The following is a 16867-nucleotide window of genomic DNA, read 5'->3' on the forward strand; positions in this document are numbered from 1 at the left end:
ACCAGTGATCAGATGAATATTACAGACTCAAGGGTAGCCTTCTCTTCTTGTATATAAATGAAAAAATAAATTCGTTTGTTTAATTCTAATGCTTGTAGGCGAGAGCAGTTGTGAACGCCAGCTAGCGCACAAGTACATGAGCGCCCAAAATACTTTTACACAAAAGACATGTACAGACAGGCGTGTGGCTTCTGACTTCTTTTTTATTGATTAATATTAAATATTAGGCTCTTACCTATAATAGTTATCATTTTATACATGTATAACTCTCACGTAATAAATATAAAAGGAGTTTATCCAAAAACTGACAGAAGTGTTGTATTTTGTGCGTTGTATCGTGTTTGTGGGCATTCGGGTGTGTTGTGTTTACGCTGGCGGGCGGCGTCCTTACCAACTCCGGATTATGTCTATTACATCACTAAACTTCATTTAATAACTATATGCCTGTTAAATAGAAGATTTTAATTGTTAATAGCATTATATTGTCGTTTTAATATGAAACACGTACACATATGCGAAACGTCGAAAGCTGGTGTCCGAAGTGGTAAAAATATTAGTGTGCGATGTTGTCAATGTACGGAGTGTCTTGTATCCAAAACAACTACCTCATCGCAACACCAAGGATCAGCTGACGCCATAAACACAACACACCGCCCTACGGTGCGGCAAGTCTTCCTATAACACACACCTCTGTTTTAATCACCGTTCCTCTATCTACAGCACAAAGCAACAAGCACCTTGGTAGCTTGTTGCTTTGGTATCTTCAACATAAACGCGTCCAACAACATCAGTACTGGTGCAGTCATCGGGAGGACAAACCCTTCATGCAAACTGCACCTACTATCAACAAAAAGAGAAGTTCGTCTGTCTTAAAGACCTGTGTCCACAATACCCGCCAAATTGTCCCTCCCACAGTACTCTCAGGACACTTATGGCAGTGTAAGTGTGTGGTGAGGCCACACCACTGAAGACATTGAGGATATACCACGAGGGAGAGACAAAACTGTTGAAGGAAGGAGTCACTGGCTCCACCTGACCACCTTGTTCCTCGCACTCTTATCATCATCCGTAAGTACTTGAGTGCATTACCTGTTTGATGAGGTTCTGGGAGTTCTACTTCCCAAGCCCGGCCCGAGGCCAGGCTCGACTTGTGAGAGTTTGGTCCACCAGGCTGTTGCTTGGAGCGGCCCGCTAGGCCACATACCCACCACAGCCTGGCTGATCCGGAACTTCTCTTGGAAAACAGTCCAGTTTTCTCTTGAAGATGTCCACGGTTGTTCTGGCAATATTTCTTATAGTCACTGGGAGAACGTTGAACAACCGTGGACCTCTGATGTTTATACAGCGAAGAGTTAGGGGTGACATGATAGAGGTTTACAAGTGGATGAATGGACACAACAAAGGGGATATTAATAGGGTATTAAAAGTATCAGCACAAGACAGAACACGAAACAATGGGTATAAATTGGATAAATTTAGATTTAGGAAAGACTTGGGTAAATACTGGTTCGGTAACAGGGTTGTTGATTGTTGATTTGTGGAACCAATTACTGCGTAACGTGGTGGAGGTGGGGTCCCTCGATTGTTTCAAGCGCGGGTTGGACATGTAAATGAGTGGGATTGGGTGGTTATAGATAGGAGCTGCCTCGTATGGGCCAATAGGCCGTCTGCAGTTGCCTTTGCTCTTATGTTCTCTGATTGTGCCTATGGCACCTTTGCTCCTCACAGGTTCAATCCTGCATTTTCTTCCATATCATTCACTCCAGTACGTTGTTATTTTACTGTGTAGATTTGGGACCTGGCCCTCCAGTATTTTCCATGTGTATATTATTTGGTATCTCTCTCGTCTCCTTTCTAGAGAGTACATTCGGAGAGCTTTGAGACGATCCCAATAATTTAGGTGTTTTATCTCAACGATGCGTGCCGTATATGTTCTCTGTATTCCCTCTATTTCAGCAATCTCTCCTGCTCTGAAGGGGGGAAGTGAGTACTGAGCATTCTGCTCCACCATTGTCTGCTCCAATATTGTCTTACACCCCTAACATACAATTGTTAATAATAAAAATAATAAAAATTTATTTAGGAAAAGTACATACATAGTTGCAGAGTTACAGTACAAACATTCTGTTTGATTTAAAGATAGAGGTAGTACATACAATACCTAAAGCCACTAGTACGCATAGCGTTTTGGGCAGGGAGAGGTGGGGAAAAAAACCACTTAGACTAAAACTTAATAGTAATTAAGCTTAAAGTATAATTGCATTGAAAGAAAAAAATAAAAATAATAAAAGATGAAAAAAAGGGGGGAACATGGTAGAAAATAGCCAATATACAAGTTGGTCAACAAACAGCATTTTTTTTTCTTCAACAAAAAGTTGGGGTATGGAAATAGGACTATGGAATTGTTAGAGGTGTAGATGTAGGCCAGTGGAATTGTTTGGGTAAATTATATGCCTGGCATTGTTGGGGTGTGGACATTGGCCTATCAAATAATGATAACTTTTATAATAATAATAATAAGAAATTTCACTGGGACTGTGTAGTGTTGCAAACCCATGACCAAGGCTTTGCCAGCTGCATATTCTACTACTGTACCACCACTGACTTTCTTACAGTCGGATTTCTACTGATATCACAGGAAGTCTGTGATATCCTGATATCACAGTCCTGAAGCCAGTCCAAGTTTTATGTAAGACCCCCAAGCTCTCAGGTGAAGGATAAAGTACTGCAGTTCAACATTGTATGCTCAACTTCAGATACACAGAAAATCACACTGTGATATACATCACTGAACAATCCACTGAGGCTGTGAGGTGATACAAACATTGCAGGTTTGCATCATCTCACAGCCCGAGGGAATTTTCTCATTTATGTACCTATATATCACTTTAGTGTTATTTTCTGTGTAAATAATAATAATAATATTAATAATAATATTATTTATTCAAAAGATTGTGTGTACAAAGAACATAAGAATATTGTTCAATTGAAGGGACAGGAGTTACGCATACTAATGAAGCCACTATTAGGCAAAGCGTTTTGGGTAAAATTAATAATAATATAGAATTTTTTTAATTAAAGTTGTGACGGGATAAAACACTTAATACTATTAGAGAAGTAAGCTAACAAAATGAGAATGTTCAAGGAAAATAAAAAATGAATACAAAGAAGGTGATACTTAAGGATGACAAGCATAGACTATTACATTATGGAGTCAGTAGTTCTAGCAACAGTACAGTAGTTTATTTACATTAATTATAGAATGGAAATACAAGGTGTAATTTAGAAAAGCAAGTGAACTATTCCTCATAACAATTTCTTTGAACATATCAGAACATAGAGTAACATACTATAATTTAAGGTTAATTTGGCCAACACTTACAAATAACCAAGATCATAAAGGACACGAGTAAACACTTTATCAAAGAAATGCATGAAATTAGATGACATTAAATGTAGATAGTAAATGTAGGAATTAAATGTGTGTACTCGCTTGAATGAACTATATGGGGCATAGCCGATTCATTCCAGTGTGGAATTCATTCCATCCGTTCGGCCCCAGCAACTCCCTTCCCCCTCCCCCCCCCCAAAAAAAAAATACAATCACATTAATGCATATGCCAGTCCACATTTGCCTTATGAAAAATTTAAATAATAAAGAATTTGTATTGCAATGAAATAAATTGATATTGCACATTACAGTACTGTACTTACCTTACCAGTTGAGTTTTGTAGTGCAAACTTTGTTAGCCTTAATATCCTGAGAGTGCCACACATATGAATATAAATTGTTTAAAGAACAGTAACTTTTCTAACAAATGTACATTATATACTACAGTCTGTACATAAAGTACAGACCACTAGAATCACACTACTGCAGTACACTTATATCATATAAACTACACTTTGTACATTTAATGTCATTAGAACTGTGCTGTACAGCTCAATTGGTACTCCCAGGTAAGTTATGGCTAGTGCTGGGTGCTGGTCTAGTTGCCTGGGCATCCTCAGAAGGTGAGCCCTTGCTAGTGCTGGGTGCTGGTCCAGTTGCCTGGGCATCCTCAGAAGGTGAGCCCTTGCTAGTGCTGGGTGCTGGTCCAGTTGCCTGGGCATCCTCAGAAGGTGAGCCCTTGCTAGTGCTGGGTGCTGGTCCAGTTGCCTGGGCATCCTCAGAAGGTGAGCCCTTGCTAGTGCTGGGTGCTGGTCCAGTTGCCTGGGCATCCTTGGAAGGCGAGTCCTTGCTAGTGCTGGTTGCTGGTCCTGTAGGCCTACTGTGAAACCATACCAAAAACTTTTGAATCTTAGTTTGTTTCTTTGTTGTGAGCTTCATTACAATATCTTTCATAATATATAGTTTCAGTTAAATATCTTATCATATATCTTATTATATACATATCTTTCAGTTAAAGCCTGTTTCATCTGCTTTGTACACTTAAAACCAGCTTTGATTATTAGATATCATGTGCTGAGAAAGTTTATGCTTATATGCATTAGCACTTCCAACATCTGCACTAAATGCCTCGCCACAAATTTTCATGTTAATGATGCATTGCCTCTCTTTAAATCGACATACTATTCAGTGCTAGCCTTGAAATTGTCTATGTTTAACTTCACAGCAAGTCTTTCAGCTATATTTCTAATAGAATCAACTTACAAGTTGTTTTATTTAAAATATTATTATTGTTAGTTTGAAGTTTTATACATTTTATACAGTACAGTTCTGTATTAACCCTTAAGCTGTGCATGGCATACATATTTATTTATTTATTTATTTATTTATTTATATACAAGAAGTTACATTGGGGGTTAACAGAGAATTTAGAAATTAAGTTAAATTACCATTCTTGTAAAGCCACTAGCACGTATAGTGTTTCGGGACCATATACACCATATTTCGGGAGCATATATGACAGGACCTGATGGCAAAGTTCAGTTTCTCAAATTTGCTCTAATGCTTTCCAATTTTTTGTGCATACTAGCAAATCCTGCAACTTTGTCTAAATGATCACAAACGTAACTTAAAAGATAAGAAAATAAAAAATAATTATAAAATTGAATATTAAGAACATCAGATTTTTAAATCTGCTGGAAAAATATAAACTATCACCAATTATTCCTTTGGTGTTATTATGCTTTCAGAATAGTATATGATCTTCATTTTCATAGATTTAGAATGTATGTTTTCAGTTTAGTTTATTGTAAAAAAAATTGTCAATGTGGCATTTGAATTATACGCCACACTTAGAAAAAAAAATTGATAACTCCAAACTTTAGGGTTTGGGAAAAATCCATTCTAATAGGATTGTAAAAGAGACAGCTGTGCACATTATTTGTAAAAATGGTGAGAATCGGTCAGAAACTGGATTTTTTAAAACTGACTCAAAGTTGAAACTCTAGTTTTAGAGATAATTGAAGTTGAAGTTATCGACAATGAATAATTTAGTTCTTATTCATTAATTTAGTTATATGTTTTATTAAAGGTTGTTTGGCATTCGTACTCGAATATGTGAAACTTTTAGGTCAATATGTGTTGTAATGAGGTCAAGAAAAAATACCCCCCTCCCAAAGAAATAAAATATAGGGATTAACTAGGGATTTAGGGGATAAAAATGTATTCTGTATAAAAGTTATAAAGCCCTAGTCTGGTCCCTAATCATCAAAACCGCCTAAAGATACAAAGAAAATAGATTATGAAATCTGAAAAACTGTCAAAAAATTCAGTCCCAAGTTCTGCCAGTTGTGACTGATTTATTTGGTGACCAATTTCATTCTATCTTGACATAGTTAGGGGATGGGTATGCACTCTCCAGGATGTAGAGGTTACAACAAAATCAGATAATAAACAAAGGAGACAAAAAAAAAAATGGACATTGGTGAAAATAACAGATATTAACATTAGTCAATGCATTTTTATGATATATAACAAAATAGAGCATGATAACATACTCATTATTATTGGTGTTATTATGTATTACTCGGCAATGCTATACAGGCACCAGCTGCATATCCACTTTGTGGACACTTCTTGCTACTATTCTTCTTTGTGCATCGGACAAGTGCTTGCATCTCTTTATTACTGCATTATCCCTCAGTTCCAGTTAAATGGAGCTGTTCTCCTTTTTAATTTATTTTTTAAATGCATTTCTGAAAATATTGGGATGAAACTTTCATGACGCTTAAGCCGTGCATGGCATACATATACAACAGGACCTGATGGCAAAGTTCAATTTCTCAAATTTGCTCTAATGCTTTCCAATTTTTTGTGCATACTAGCAAATCCTGCAACTTTGTCTAAATGATCACAAACGTAACTTGAAAATTAAGAAAATAAATAATAATTATAAAAGTGAATATTGAAAACTTCAGATTTTGAAATCGGCTGCAAAAATATAAACTATCACCAATTGTTCATTTGGTGTTATTATGCTCTCAGAATAGAATATGATCATCATTTTCATAGATTTAGAATATATGTTTTCAGTTTAGTTTACTAAAAAAAAATCGTCAATGTGGCATTTGAATTATGCGCCAAATTTAGAAAAAAAGGATAACTTCAAACATTTAGGGTTTGTGAAAAGTCCATTCTAATAGGATTGTAGAACAGACAGCTGTGCACATTATTTGTAAAAATGGTGGGAATTGGTCAGAAACTGGATATTTTTGAAGCTGACTCAAAGTTGAAACTCTAGTTTTTGAGATAATTGAAGTTATCGACAATGAATAAGGTACTGTAGTTCTAATTCATTTATTTACTTATATGTTTTAATAAACGTTGTTTGACATTCGTACTTGAGTATGTGAAAGTTGTAGGTCAATGTGTGTTGGAATGATGTCAAGAAAAAATAACCCTCAAAAAAACTAGATATTGGGATAATTGTAATGATTTTAGGAGATAAAAATTTATACTTTATAAAAGTGATAAAGCCGTAATCTGGTCCCTAATCATCAAAACCGCCTAAAGAGACAAAGAAAATAGAATTTGAAATTTCATTCTATCTTGACATAGTTAGGGATGGGTATGCATTCTCTAGGATGTAGAGGTTATAACAACAGATAATAAACAAATTAGAAAAAAAAATATACCCCCCAAAAAATATTTATTAGACTTTGGTGAAAGTAACAGATATTAACATTAGGCAATGCATTTTTATGATATATAACAAAATAGGGCATGATAACATACTCATTATTATTGGTATTATTATGTATTACTCAGCAATGATATAAAGGCACCAGCTGCATATCCACTTTGTGGACACTTCTTGCTACTATTCTTCTTGTTTGTACATTGGACAAGTGCTCACATCTTCTTATTACTGCATTATTCCTCAGTTCCCGTTAATAGGAGCTGTTCTCCTTATCAATAAAATGTTCTCCTTTAAAAAAAAATATTTGTCTAAAATACATTTTTGAAAATATTGGGATGAAACCTTCATGATGCTTAAGCCAATAAGTTAGTGATTTATTTAGCATTTAATAATAATTTTCACATAATTCAAATATTTTTTGCGCAGCCCCAACTTTTACAGCCCAGGCTGTAGCAGCTTTAGGGTTAATGCATGTGGTTTGTATTACGTAGGCTTTTTTTTATTATTATTATTTTCTACCACAGACGTGGCCACACATATACAATGCTAACCAGCATATATACATTTTCTTCTGTCCTCCATGGACAGGGTTAGAGATGTGTTAAACATATAGTTCAAGGGTTTATTGAACACTCAACCACAAAAGGTGATTCGGTGCTTTTAAAATGCTTAGCTAACCTACATACGTAAATACATAGATACACAGATTTACGTATGCCCTACATAAAGTGTTCGATGTGTCTTTTACATAGTGTCATTAATGTGCATTTACAAAGGTGAAATGTAATTCTGATCAGCTTCCATATATACTTTATACACTTACATATACATACATACACACACACACACACACACACATACACGTACATATACATATATACATACATATATACACACACATGCATTCACATACATTTGTCTCTCTTTCTCTGACAGGGTGAGATAGCTGATAGAGAAACTAGTGTGCAATTAAGCACTTAATCACTGAAGGTGATGAAGGTGCTTTTACAAGCTCAGGTTATATCAGGTTAGTTACATCACATGTAACTCAGGTTAGTTACATCACATACATACATTGTATAATTGATATATTACATGGTTAATCTTGGGTACAGTAGGCTGTTAGAGAGGGAGGGGAGGCAGCCGAGAACCCGCCCATACCCCCTTCCCCTTTCCTGCCCACCCGTCCTTACTCCTGCCCACCCTCCTTACTCCTGCCCACCCCTTCTTACTCCTGCCCACCCTCCTTACTCCTGCCCCACCCTCCTTACTCCTGCCCCACCCTCCTTACTCCTGCCCACCCCTCCTTACTCCTGCCCACCCCTTCTTACTCCTGCCCACCCTCCTTACTCCTGCCCCACCCTCCTTACTCCTGCCCCACCCTCCTTACTCCTGCCCACCCCTCCTTGCTCCTGCCCACCCCTTCTTACTCCTGCCCACCCTCCTTACTCCTGCCCCACCCTCCTTACTCCTGCCCTCCCTCCTTACTCCTGCCCACTAGCCTTATTCCTGCCCACCCTCCTTACTCCTGCCCACCCTCCTTACTCCTGCCCACCCTCCTTACTCTCCTGCCCACCCTCCTTACTCCTGCCCACCCTCCTTACTCCTGCCCACCCTCCTTACTCCTGCCCACCCTCCTTACTCCTGCCCACCCTCCTTACTTCTGCCCACCCTCCTTACTCCTGCCCTCCCTCCTTACCTGCCCACCCTCCTTACTCCTGCCCACCCTCCTTACTCCTGCCCACCCTCCTTACCTGCCCACCCTCCTTACTCCTGCCCACCCTCCTTACTCCTGTCCACCCTCCTTACTCCTGCCCACCCCTCCTTACTCCTGCCCACCCCTCCTTACTCCTGCCCACCCTCCTTACTCCTGCCCACCCTCCTTACTCCTGCCCACCCGCCTTACTCCTACCCACCCTCCTTACTCCTGCCCACCCTCCTTACTCCTGCCCACCCTCCTTACTCCTGTCCACCCTCCTTACTCCTGCCCACCCTCCTTACTCCTGCCCACCCTCCTTACTCCTGCCCACCCCTCCTTACTCCTGCCCACCCCTCCTTACTCCTGCCCACCCTCCTTACTCCTGCCCACCCTCCTTACTCCTGCCCACCCTCCTTACTCCTGCCCTCCCTCCTTACTCCTGCCCTCCCTCCTTACTCCTGCCCACCCTCCTTACTCTTACCCACTAGCCTTACTCCTGCCCACCCTCCTTACTCCTGCCCACCCTCCTTACTCCTGCCCACCCTCCTTACTTCTGCCCACCCTCCTTACTCCTGCCCACCCTCCTTACTCCTGCCCACCCTCCTTACTTCTGCAAACCCTCCTTACTCCTGCCCACCCTCCTTACTTCTGCCCACCCTCCTTACTTCTGCCCACCCTCCTTACTCCTGCCCTCCCTCCTTACTCCTGCCCACCCTCCTTACTTCTGCCCACCCTCCTTACTCCTGCCCTCCCTCCTTACTCCTGCCCTCCCTCCTTACTCCTGCCCACCCTCCTTACTCCTGCCCACCCTCCTTACTCCTGCCCACCCTCCTTACTCCTGCCCACCCTCCTTACTCCTGCCCACCCTCCTTACTCCTGCCCACCCTCCTTACTCCTTCCCGCCATCCTTACTCGTGCCCACCCTCCTTACTCTTGCCCACCATCCTTACTCCTTCCCGCCATCCTTACTCGTGCCCACCCTCCTTACTCCTGCCCACTCTCTTTAAACATGCTCACCCTCCTAATGTCTGGTAAAAGCAAAATACCTAATTTTCTGGGGGGGAGCCCCGTCGACTTCCCGGAGCTTTCCCTGGCTGGTATGCTTATGTCAGACTTTGGCATCAGTCATGTGTATGGAGTTCTTAGGCCTACCGGGGACCACGGCCAGAACCAGGCCCCCTCAGAGAGGCAAGGGAAGCAATGGCCTATAGAAACCCCCTTGTGGTTGGAAGCATTCTATGTCTGCCATCGACCGGGACAGGCACCCAGAAAGGTAAGCGCCTTAAAACAAACCCCTATTCTGGTTAAAATTGCTACCAAAAGCCGAACTAGTGGATAGAACTCCCCAACAGAAAACAAGTAAACTAGTGTGACGTCACACGTCACCGCGCCGCTGTCTGTGCAGCTCTCCTCTCCCCGGGAGGGGGAAGGGGAAGCCCCAGACCTTCCACACCGGCTACCCACACCTCAGTTCTTGAGGCTGATGCTATAGGCGAAGGTCGTGTGCTCCAACTCCAGTGTCGCTACAGCACTGTGCTTCGCGTGTGGTGTTTGTTTTTGTGGGTGCGAGAGCCAGGAGTTATCTTCAGTACTTGGGCTGCATGCCTAGGGCTGCCTTACCTAAGTGCCCCTGTAAGTACTGCCCTTGGGGCTTGGGGCCACCTTCCACAGGCTCCTCGGGGTCTGCCTCTGCTGGTCTGTTTTACCTTTTCGGTTTTTCGGCCGCCTGTTGGGCTCTTGGGTGTTCTGTTCTCCCATGTTACCTGCAGGTAAGAGACAGTTTGCGCTGGTAGGGGCACAGGGTACTGCACAGCTTTGTATTCCCGACATAGTGGCCGGCTCTGTACCTTGGGGTTCGCTCTCCTCCTGTAGGGTTTTGTTTTTCTTTTAGTTTTTGCCTGGTGGGGGGGTTCTGCCCTATTATTCCACTGGTGTTTGCCCTTCCACGGTTCTCCTTGGTGGCGCCCCCTGCTAGGTCCCCGTGAGTGTACATGCCCCTGGGGTACAGCTATAGAAGTTCGCTTAGTAGTTTTGGGTGCCGGTTAGCAGCGCTCTGCCTGGGACTACCTGAGCGCGAGTCCTCTTAAAGTAAACTCTCGGGACCCTGGGAATCCCCTAGGGGGCGCGTGGGTCCGATGGATGTGACCCTGGAGTCCCTCTCGATGTGTGTGAGTTTGATGGTTGCTCGGTCCCCTTGTCTCAGGGTGACCCTCATTGTTTTGGCCTCTGCCACGCTGCCTATTGGGTCGGTGATACTTTCGACCCTGAGTCCTGTGAGTGTTGCTACTTGCTTGTGACTCAATTTACCCAATCCTCTGATGATTCTACAGTATTTGGGTACAGGCAGCGCGTGCATTGCAAGCTAGGTTTCATCTGTTGCAACGGGCTCGGTTGGTTGCTCACCCGGATGCCCCGGGGCTGCCCTGCTTTGCTTTTCGAGACCCGGACTTGGGGTGAGGGTCGCTTTGATCATGGTTCAGTCCTCACCTCCTCGTCCTTCCCCTTCTGCTCGTTCTGATCCCCCTCTCCCCTGCTTCCGGCCCCGAAACGTCTAAAGGTTTTGGAGTCGGAGCAGGGGTTACTTGATCTCGAGACTCGGGCAGCTTCGTGGGTGCCCCTTCCGGGGGGAGGGGGGGGGCAACAGAGGCATTCGAGTCTTGTCTCCCAGCCGAAGCTTCTGGGTCTGACCAGTGGGCCCCCTTTCTTCCGGCTTTTACGGCTGCTCCGTCCTTGTCTTGTGGGGTCGGGGCTTGGGGAGAGGACTCGGCCCCGGATCCTGTGGTGAAGGACCTCGAGGCTGGGGAGGGGCTGACTTGGGGGCCTTGGGCCCCGCTGGACCCCGCCTGGGTTTTTCTTCCCTCTGAGCGGGGCTTTCTTTTCCCCCCTCTGTGTACGAGTTGGATTTGGTGTCGGCCCCTCCCTGGGTTCGGTTCCGTGTTTCCCCGGGTATGTCGGTTCCGTGTTTCCCCGGGTATGTCGGTTCCGTCTTTTCGGAGGTTTTCGGCTTATCACATCCAACCTGGTGTGGTGCGAGTGGCCCTTGCAGCTTACCTCCTGCGTGACCCGTATTATGCCTCGGAAATGGATCCGTCCAAGTTCAGGTTTGGGACTTCGTTCCCTTTCTGGCTCTGTTACGAGGTTCTGGAGTCTTCCTGGCTAGCGAACTTCCCCCTTGTTTGTTCTGGATTCCTGGCATTCCTTATGTCGTTCCCGCACGCTGGAGTGGCGGGAAGCTTCCACGGTGCTTCAGGTTTTCCTGGGGGGCGATCTTGAGTACCTGAATGAGTGCTTGCTTGCCCCTGCCCTTCCCCGCGATGTGGGCGTTGTTCAGCTTCATGTGCAGGTTCCCGCCCTTTTGGCTGCGCTCATAGCGGAGGACTTGCACGCCTGGGGCCTTTTGGCTTCGGCCTTATAGTTCTTTTTCCTCCTGGAGCTGTCCTCGGATTGGTTCGTGGAGGATGTGAGGACGTTTGGGTCCGTCCCGGGGTCCGGCGCCTTGTCCTCGGCAGCGCGTTCATCCGCTGCCTTGTTGAAGCTTTAAAAGCAAATTTTGCGGGATACGGTTTCCCTGTTTTATGCTTCCTGTTAAAGGGTGTCGGCAGGCGGTAGTGGGTTCCTCCGTGGAATCTGCTTTGGCTGTGGCTCTTAGGCGGTCTTCACCTTTTTGTCCTCTTCTGTTTGAGGAGTCGGCCGTGGCGCAGTTTATTCAGGCTGCGTCGTCGGCTTGTTGTCCGATGTCGGACTTGTTGGTTTTCCGGGGGTCCCGGGGTGGGTCTTCCCGGAAGGGTCGTGCCAGGGCTTGGGGTTCCTCTCGTTGTTGTAGGTCACTGGTGTCAGGTTTGGGTTCAGCTCCTGCTTTGGACCCACCCTCGTCTGGTCGGTGCGGTGTTCGCTCTGTGCGGGGTTCTGGGTCTCGTAAGGGGTGCCGGCTCTTTCGCGGTTTGCCCCATTGACTGAGTGATGGGGGTGGCAGCTTGTGCTGTTCGCCCAGGCCGGGTCCCAAGAATCGTGGGCATTTCGGGTCGTGTCTGTCGGCCTGCGGTGGCGTTGGATGGGCCCCCCCCCCTTGGGGGGGGTCGGGGCTGGCAGGGCAGGTTTCTTCACCTGCACTCTGTGAGGTCATCTTGGAGTGGGTTCACTTGGGTGTCGTCGAAACGACGTCATCCCTCAGATGTGTTTCCCGTCTGTTTCTGGTCCCGAAATGGGACTGCGCGGACCTGTGGTTCATTCTGTACTTGTCCCCTCTGAACCCCTGGATTCATTGCCCCTCCTTTTGGATGACTACGCTGTCTCAGGTTTGGCTCCTTCTGGAGCCGGGCACTTGGATGGTGTTCTTGGACCTCGGGAATGCTTATTGGCATGTCCCGATTCATCCGCGGTTCAGGGACTGGCTCGGTTTTGTTGTGGGGCGTCTGAGTTACCACTTTCGTTGTCTCCCATTCGGGTTGAACCTGGCACCTCGCGTGTTCACGCTCCTTACGCGGATCGTGGTAGCCCGTTTGCGTCTCCTAGGTGTTCGAGTGTTGCTCTACCTCGACGACTGGCTGGTTTGGGCTCCCAGCCGGTCAGCTTGCTTGCTAGCCAGGGATTTGGTTCTATCCCAGCTCACCAGGTTTGAGTTCTTGGTGAACTGGAGGAAGTCCCATCTGGTCCCCTCTCAGGTTCAGACTTGGCTGGGTCTTGTTTGGGACTCTCGGACTGCCTCCTTGTGTCTCCCTCTGGAATCTCTCCTGCGGCTGCAGTCCCACCTTCGTCTGTTTTTGGTGGGCCCTCGGGTCACCCGACGGTTGCTCGAGGGGCTGTGCAGGAGCCTGAACTTCATGATGGTAGTCTACCCGCCGGGTCGGGTTTGGCTTCGTCGGCTGTTCTGGTTCCTTCAGGGTCACCCCTTCCGTCTCTCTCGCGATCACTGGGTTCGACCCCCGGGGGCCTTGCATCGGTTGCTGCGTCACTGGCTTCCTCTTTGGGTTTTTCGGGGTTCAGTGCCTTGGCGCCTACCCGAGCCCTCACTCGATGTGTACACGGATGCGTCATCTCTCGGCTGGGGCTTTGTGACCAGTGCTCACCAGGCCCGGCCGACCAGGGGCGTTGGGATCCATCCTTTCATCGAGCTCACAGCATGGTGCAGGAGTTCGCGGCAGTGTGGTTTACTCTTCGGAGGATTTAGGTCGCCCGCGGATCGACGATTCAGCTCCATACGGACTGCTCTCCGGTGGTTCATTGCCTGAACCGCGGGGGTTCGATGCGATCCTTGTCTCTTTGGGGTTGGTCGCTTCGGGTGACTCGTCTGTTGAGTTCTCGGGGTTTGGCTCTCCTCGTGGTTCACGTACAGGGCGTGTCCAACGTCTTGGCCGACGGCCTGTCTCGCTTCGTTCCCCTCTCCACGGAGTGGACGGTCGACGACGTTTCCTTCCGTTGGCTTTGCCAGACGTTCGGGTGCCCCGAGGTGGCCCTCTTTGCGTCGGCGTGGTCGCGGCGTTTTCCCGTGTATGTGGCACCCTTCCCCAATCGCGGAAGGGGTCGGAAGGCCGTCGGGGTCAATGCCTTTCGGCTAGACTGGTCGAGGTGGGGGTTCCTGTATCTCTTTTCCCCGGTTCGGCTGTTACTCCAGGTTCTGACTCGCTTGGAGACTTATCAGGGGAGAGTTGTCCTTCTGACCCCTTGGTGGCCGGCCCAGCCTTGGTTTCAGGCGCTGCTTGCTCGGTGTCCGAACCCGAGGGTTTTTCTGCAACTCCGCCTCTTTCAGCAGATCGGGCCGGTACGTCACATGGCTGGTTCGATCTTCTCCTTGAGTCTTTGCGTATGGGTTTTTTGACTCGAGTCTATCATCATCTCTATGGTGATCACGAGGCCTCTTTGTTGGTGTCCCACCTGAGGGCTTCTTCTCGGCGGCAGTATGAAGTTTCCTGGCGGTCCTTCTGTTTCTTTTTGCGTCTTCGTCGTGTTAGTTCGTTGTCTGTTAGGGTGGTCTTGTCCTTTCTCTCTTGGTTGTTTCAGGACCGTCATCTTATGCCTAACACTGTCGCCTCATATCGTGCGGCACTGGCAGAGCCGCTTCAGCTTGCCTTCGGTATCGATGTTATGTCTGCGCCGTTTCGCAAGCTGTCTCGTGCCTTGTTTCACCTCCAGCCTGTTCATGCGCCGCTTGAGCCTTCCTGGTCTTTGGACATAGTGCTCGCTTACCTTTTGTCTCCTCGTTTCGTTGTGACCCCTTCGGTCTGGGATTGTTTCTCCAAGGCTCTTTTCTTGTTGGCATTAGCCTCTGGGGGTCGGGTATTGGAGCTTCATGCTCGCCTCCGGCGCAGGGGTTTCTGCTCTTTTGGTCGTGGAGATTGTTTTGTTCACTTGCAGGCATCTCCTTTTCTGGCGAAGAATGAGACTGCTGCGTTCCGGAGGGGTCCGTGGGTGGTCCAGCCGGGGGCGCATCATGTTTTGTGTCCGGTTGCAGCGCTTCGCCGTTATTTGCATGCCACGGCTTCTGTGTCCGGGGATGCGCTTTGGGTTGATCCGGTTTCCTTTCTTCCCTGTTCGCGGGTTCGGGTTTCCCAGGTCGTCCGCAGGGTTATCAAGTGCAGCCAGCCTGTGGTCTATCCACGTGCCCATGACGTCCGTAAGTTCGCGGCTCTTGCTGCCGTCTTTGGGAATATGTCTTGGTCTGATATTTGGGAGTGGGGTTTTTTGGCGGTCGAAGAGGGTCCTGGCTGCTCGTTACCTCGTGAATGTCCCTGGGCCCCGTCGGGCCTGTGTTGCTTTGGGTCAGCGGTTGCAACCAGTTGTCTCGACTTCGAATTGAGGGGTGAGCGATGACCGCCTCCCGGGTAAGTCCCTCTTTTTCCGTCTGTGGGTAATTAGCTCCGGGTAGCCGATGGGGCTCCCCCCAGAAAACCATCGTTGAATGTAATGAAAAGTCATTTTCTGGGTGAGTCCCGGAGGCTCCCCAGCATCCCTCCCTCCCTCCGGTCGGCGTTTTTTTTCGCGTTTTTGATATCCAGCCTCAAGAACTGAGGTGTGGGTAGTCGGCGTGGAGGGTCTGGGGCTCCCCCTTCCCCCTCCCGGGGAGGGGGGAGCTGCACAGACAGTGGTGCGGCGACGTGTGACGTCACACTAGTTTGCTTGTTTTCTGTTGGGGAGTCCTATCCACTAGTTCGGCTTTTGGTAGCAATTTTCATCAGAATAGGGGTTTGTTTTGAGGCGCTTACCTTTCTGGGTGCCTGTTCCGGTCGATGGCAGACATAGAATGCTTCCAACCATACGGAGGTTTCTATAGGCCATTGCTCTCCTTGCCTCTCTGAGTGGGGCCCGGTTCTGGCTGTGGTCCCTGGTAGGCCTAAGAACTCCATACACATAACTGATGCCAAAGTCTGACATTAGCATATCAGCCTGGGAAAGCTCCGGGGAGCCTCCAGGACTCACCCAGAAAATGGCGTTTCGTTACATTCAACGCTGGTTTTTTTTATTTAATGTTCTAAACGTTTACTATGTTTTGGTGGGAAAAATTTAGTCATAGAAACCTTAAATTTGTTTTCTTTTTCCCCTAATAGGTAATACTGCTTCCAGTCTCTGCTTGGCTACCAAGGACGATAGCAAACACAACTTCTACCCATTAATGATGGTAAAGACAATTTTATTCTTGTTGTACTATTAGTATGTGTGGGCTATCATGTTGATGTCAATAATACACTCACCATCAGATTCTTTATTCAGGTAAAGGTACATCCATTGAGTTACATACATAATGATGGATTTAAAGGTAGAGATAGTACATACAATACTTAAAGCCACTAGTACTCATAGCGTTTCGGGCAAGGTGAAGGGGAAAAAAAACGCTTAGACTAAAACTTAATAGTAATTGAGCTTAAAGTATAAATTGCATTGAAAAAAAATAATAAAAGGGGAGGGGGGGGAACAAGGCAGAGAAAAGCAATTATACAAGATGGTCAACAAAAAGCATTGATTACAATAATAAGACATGGGTTGACATTTAGGGGTAAGGTATGTTACATGGAGTTTATTAGGTAGTTTTGAGTTTTTATCTTAAACTGGTTGAGAGAGGTACAGTCTTTGACGTGATTGGGGAGGT

At 46.3% G+C, this 16867-nt stretch overlaps 1 protein-coding gene across 1 annotated transcript in view; it reads left to right on the top strand.

The window, feature by feature from the left end:
• Window positions 1-386: 386 nt before the first annotated feature.
• LOC138349646 (tripartite motif-containing protein 59-like) overlaps window positions 387-16867 on the top strand; it is a 145273-nt gene continuing 128792 nt past the window's right edge. Inside the window, exons 1-2 of the mRNA XM_069327311.1 lie at window positions 387-1068; window positions 16329-16399. Coding sequence (XP_069183412.1) covers window positions 16394-16399 — 6 coding nt within the window. The 5' untranslated portion in view covers window positions 387-1068; window positions 16329-16393. The remainder of the gene's footprint in view (window positions 1069-16328; window positions 16400-16867) is intronic.

The sequence above is a fragment of the Procambarus clarkii genome, chromosome 19 (assembly GCF_040958095.1).
Source record: "Procambarus clarkii isolate CNS0578487 chromosome 19, FALCON_Pclarkii_2.0, whole genome shotgun sequence".
In the NCBI taxonomy this organism is placed as follows: domain Eukaryota; kingdom Metazoa; phylum Arthropoda; class Malacostraca; order Decapoda; family Cambaridae; genus Procambarus; species Procambarus clarkii.